General features: G+C 47.8%; 1 protein-coding gene across 1 annotated transcript in view; it reads right to left on the bottom strand.

Annotated features, from left to right (window-relative positions):
- The window catches only part of LRRC75B (leucine rich repeat containing 75B), a 14349-nt gene that overhangs the window by 6878 nt on the left and 2709 nt on the right, over nucleotides 1–4762 (bottom strand). Inside the window, exon 4 of the mRNA XM_010004855.1 lies at nucleotides 3612–3724. Coding sequence (XP_010003157.1) covers nucleotides 3612–3724 — 113 coding nt within the window. The remainder of the gene's footprint in view (nucleotides 1–3611; nucleotides 3725–4762) is intronic.

The following is a 4762-nucleotide window of genomic DNA, read 5'->3' as shown; positions in this document are numbered from 1 at the left end:
GCAGGAATGATGGTGTCTATTTATCCTGTTGCTTAAGGGTGACATGAAGCTCTAGTTAATATTCACCTCATGCCACGTGAAGGCTAGGATCTAATCGCCAGACCTGTCATCTGCAACCCTGAGTGATGTTTTCAAGGGAAAAAAATAAAGACAACCCAAAGATCAGAAGCCCTTTAGAGCTGTTTCTTTACAGTCTTCTAGACACAAGTGCTTTCATTGCATTTAAAAAGTGTATCTAATGCTTCAATGTCTGAGCAATGCACATGAGCATCTGAGAAACAGAGCAATGAGCCCAAAAGGGCTACTCTGTTCTCCACCCAGCTTTGGATTAACCAAGATGCTTCACTTCTCTGATGAGATAAGTAAAACTGGGGTGAGACTTGTGAGAAGGAAACTGCAGGTGCATGTGGTTTGGGAGTTATTAACTCTGTGTACACAACTGCTTTTGTTCTTCCAGGACCAGTCACTGTGAAAAATCTTGAGGGTTTTTTTGGTGCCACAACACCCTGCTTGTAAAGATCACTCTGTTTACTTTCCTCATCTTTTGTGGTTTCAGGTTTGATCCTTTGAACTCAAGAAAGGTAGTAGTTACCCTGTAGTAGCCAGCTCTGGGGTTAATGCAAGTACATACATAAAGTTCTCTGATAGGGCTTTGCTAAGACAGCCCAGTTGTAATTCACAGCCTCTTGACTGCAGTACCAGGCTGTGATCTAGCTCCGGCTTCAGTGGGGAGCAGGTTTGAGGTTCTGGAGCAACATATCTGTACCTGGAGCTTTCATGTTTGATGCTTTGCTGACCTGGCCTATTTGAATATTAAGTGCTTATCTGTTTGGGCTCTATAGCATGAATAGCATAAGACTGTTCCTGCCTAGTGGAAGTATGATTGGCTCTTAATAGAGTTTACAGTTCCTTATGTCCTGGCATTGCTATGTATAGAAACAGGAGTGCTTGAAGAAAGATGTCTTATCCTTTCAGCTTTATAAATTCATGGGTGGCTCAGGTTTGTACATGCTGGATGTTTTGGGGCCCACTGAGAGCAGATGGGGACATAACTAGTCAGTCTGTTTCTGACCCCCTGGTTTGCTGTTTGGAAGTGGGGAGGAAGACCTGATGTGTGATCCAGCTCCAGCATTGAGGGTCCTTTCCATCTCCTATACCACATCTCCGTAACAGCACAAACATGATTAAAACCTGGCAGATACTCTAAGCTCTCTGTGTGGTTGGACTTGTTAATTATCTCCTGGACCCATCTGACATGCTGTCAGAAAGCGGAAATCACATTTCACAAGAGAACAAGGGGGTTCTGCATCAGCTTTGTAAAAGCCAGAAGCCAAAGCCCAGGAGACTGCAAAAGCAAGAGGAGAATTCAGTTTCTGCATGCACTGATTCTTCCGTATTTTCCCAAATCCCTTCTAGATTTTAGAAATGCCTTCAAAGTATTGCTGCTACACCCATGCTTTTTATGGGACCCTGATGGCAGGAAGGATACAAGCCAAGGGTTCAGAGATTCAGTAAAATACTCCCACTAGCAGACAGAGGGAAGTGGAGAATTCAGATCAGGTAAGAACAACCTAGCTGCACAAAATTAGGCCCTGGAATCTCCAAGTAAAGCAGCTATTTCTTGCCTTCCTGATACTGGCAACATTAATTTTCCTGCAGCAGCCTTGGAGGCCAAATCTGCAGGCACCTTTTGCCACAAACTGCAGACCAGCTTCTCTTCAGTCTTAAGAGAGGAAGCTCCGCTGTTTAATATTTAATTAAAAATATTTTGTGCCTTATGTAACACCCTGCAGCTGGGCCTGGCTGCCAGGCAGAACCGCCCATTTTAGACCTATATTTCCCTCCATCATACATTGTCTGGTTGCCTTCTCTCTGCTTGTGCCCGCAGATGTTCTGTACCTGGCCTGACCCCTCTGTGTTGGATCTGGGCTCAGGGGGCCCAGAGCTCTTCCTCTAGCCACAGACCTCCTCTCTGTGGTGTTAGTGATTAGTTTACAGCAGGCAGTCCTCTGCTTTCCCCAGGCTGTGCAGTCAGAGGGGACACCTCCAGTTGAACTGTTTAGCCTGGAGTCCAACTGGAGAAGGAATCCTGCCTGCAGTCAGGAATATTGGAGGCAGGGGATTGAGTTAGTAGCATTAGGGAGGGATTTTTCACTTGGAAAACCAGAATGAGGCTGGTTTTCATCAAAAGAGAGCTTGGAAAGGGACAGAGACAGCCACCAGCTCTCCCTTTCTTCAGCATTTTGTATCTTTAAGCCTCTCTATCTTGGGAGGGGATGGGGATGAGGTCAAATGTGCTCTATTATCCTGCATCTCCAGCATTTTGCAGGATCCCATAGGGAAAATGTCATTTAACTGAGTGGGTGTGGAAAAAGATTCGCTCAGCTCTGGTGCATCGCCTCGCTCTGTGCTGTGGTTCCCACCCACATGAGCAGTCCTGCCCTGGTGCTGGGGGCGAGAGCACTGAGACTCACATGGTGCTCAGATTCAGTAGCAAGGTGGAGACTACAGGTATGAGAGGCAGGTGGCCTGGAAATCATGGTATTAGGGATTTTATTCCTTAAGATGCACTGGGGATCTGCTTCTGAGTTGGAGTGAAAAGTATGATAGAAGTGTCAGTTCCTGTGGGGAATTTTAAGTTGCAAGCACATGCATCAAGGACTCTGTAAGTCTCAAGAAAGTCCAAGGCCATTCTCCCAGTGCTTCCAATTCTGCATCTCTTAGCAATCCTGCATTTATTCTTATGAAGCTAGTGGGTCTGACATGAGCTTCTCTTAGCCACTTCTCTATCTTTTCTTCAGTATTGGTGATCTGTGTCACAGAAACAGGCTTTGCTTGAAGAAAATGACAAGAGAAGGGGTGGATTTAAGAGAAGCAGGGATTGCTCTTTATCTGGTTAGAAAAACCAGCAAGTGTCAAGGAAAGAACAAGTGTGAGTGTCTGAATATGTTGGTAGTAGTGGAAGGCAGCTGCCATCTGGTAGCTGTCTGTGCCTTGAGTTGGGTTCTGTGTCCATAAGGCTCTGCATCATATTGGGTCTCTTGCCTGGTCCAGCAGAGAAGTGGGAGGTAGGTAAGGAAGGTCACCTCTGCCAGCCACCCAAAGTGTTTCCTTCTAAATGGGGTGATCAGCTTGTGGTAGTGCCTTGTAACGAGAGACCTTCTGCCACAGGCAGAGAAGTTTTACTGGGATAAACAAGGACAAAGCAAGATGCAGAGCTGGGGACCAGCTCAGCTTGGCATGTGGGTGTGTACATTTCAAAGGCTGCCAGCTTTGGCCATGTTCCTAGGGCCAGACACACTGCAAGCCCTGCTGAGAAGGCTGGCTGCAAGTGGGATTCATTTTAGTGCAGCTGGGAGAGGCTGAGGAACTGTAAGACTACATCAAAAGGAGTGAACAGCAAACCAGGTATGGGAGCAGGGCACTGGCACTGACCCTGTGCCATCTGGCTGAGGTTTTCTAAGAGATTGAGCAGAGACTGCCATGCAGGTTTTCAGACCTGCCTTTGCCTGAGAAGGGCAGTAGTGGCAGATTGGGATGGTACTTGGCTACTGCACAGTTTCTCCTGGCAGATCCCTCTCCATGCACGCTATCCCCAACAGGCTGCTTACCACACTTGGGACTTCCTCCGAGGCATGCCGTGCCGGTGCCATTTTGAGTGGGGGGTTAGGTGGTAAATCAGCTGCCTGCAGATTCTGTCTGAGGATTTCCAGGGGTCATATTCCTGAAAGCAAAGGGACAGCTTAGCCTCTGTGTGCACCACAGCAGAACAGGAAGCCAGGGGGAGGACTGAGGAAGATGGGAAAGGGTCATAGGTAGTAATGGAAGAAGAGAAAAAGAGGATGAAAGAGGAATGGTGTGAAGGCTTGAGATGCCTCTGTGCCACATGCCATCTCCTCTTGGGGTGGAGGAGGAGGAGTAGTTCTGCACTGCCAGGAAGGACTCCAGTCCAGCCAGCATGTTCCTACCTTGGGTGGGGCTACAGTTTCACACCCCAGAAGGAGCAAGTAGAACTCAGAAGAGGGGGTTATTTTCTAAAGCTGTGGAAGGGGGTTCTGCGCTAAGCCAGGAAGGCAGCTGCAGCTGACAGTGTGAGATGGGCTCTGTGCAGTGACCCCCTATGCTCTTTTCTTCAAAAGATCTCTGCTTTATAAAAGCCCAGTGTGGGAACAGCATGGGTGTCTTGGCTCCTGACTGCTGTATCCCCAGCAGCACTGGCCCCAGCTGTGCAGACAAGGTGCCAACTCATTGTGTTCCAGAACTATACTAGGTTTCTATCAATTACCTTGTTGCCATGCTTCCCAAATTCTAACTGCATACTGTTTTTGAACAAATCATCTGCTCCCCTCATGTGGAAAGTTCAGCAGCAGCACTCTTACCCCATCCCCCAGGTGCTTCTCGCTGGAAGAGGTGTGCTTGGTGACACTGGGATGTGGGCAGGATGATGCCAGGACAGGGAATTCCATACTCATGTTCCCCATACTCCATACTACTTCCTTGCAATCCATTCTGCTCCTGGCGTTTTAAGTTTGGGAGCTTTTCGATGCCAGCAGTTTCTTCAATCCCCTGCAGTGACTCATGAGGAAAAGATGGCACCAAGGTGGTTGCCACTTTCCTGAGTTTATTTTTGCTCATCCTCCCTATTGCCATGACTTTGAACAGCACCTCTCTTCCTTTGGTGGAGCAGAGTAGCAAATGGCAGCTGCTGAAGGCTGGGATGTCTGCCCCTTCTACCCTGTTTTCCATATGCTGACAGACATCG

This window comes from Chaetura pelagica, unplaced genomic scaffold (assembly GCF_000747805.2).
Source record: "Chaetura pelagica isolate M959 unplaced genomic scaffold, ChaPel_1.0 scaffold249, whole genome shotgun sequence".
NCBI lineage: Eukaryota > Metazoa > Chordata > Aves > Apodiformes > Apodidae > Chaetura > Chaetura pelagica.
Note: the sequence above shows the minus strand (reverse complement) of the source record. Positions and strands in the feature narration are given on the sequence as shown.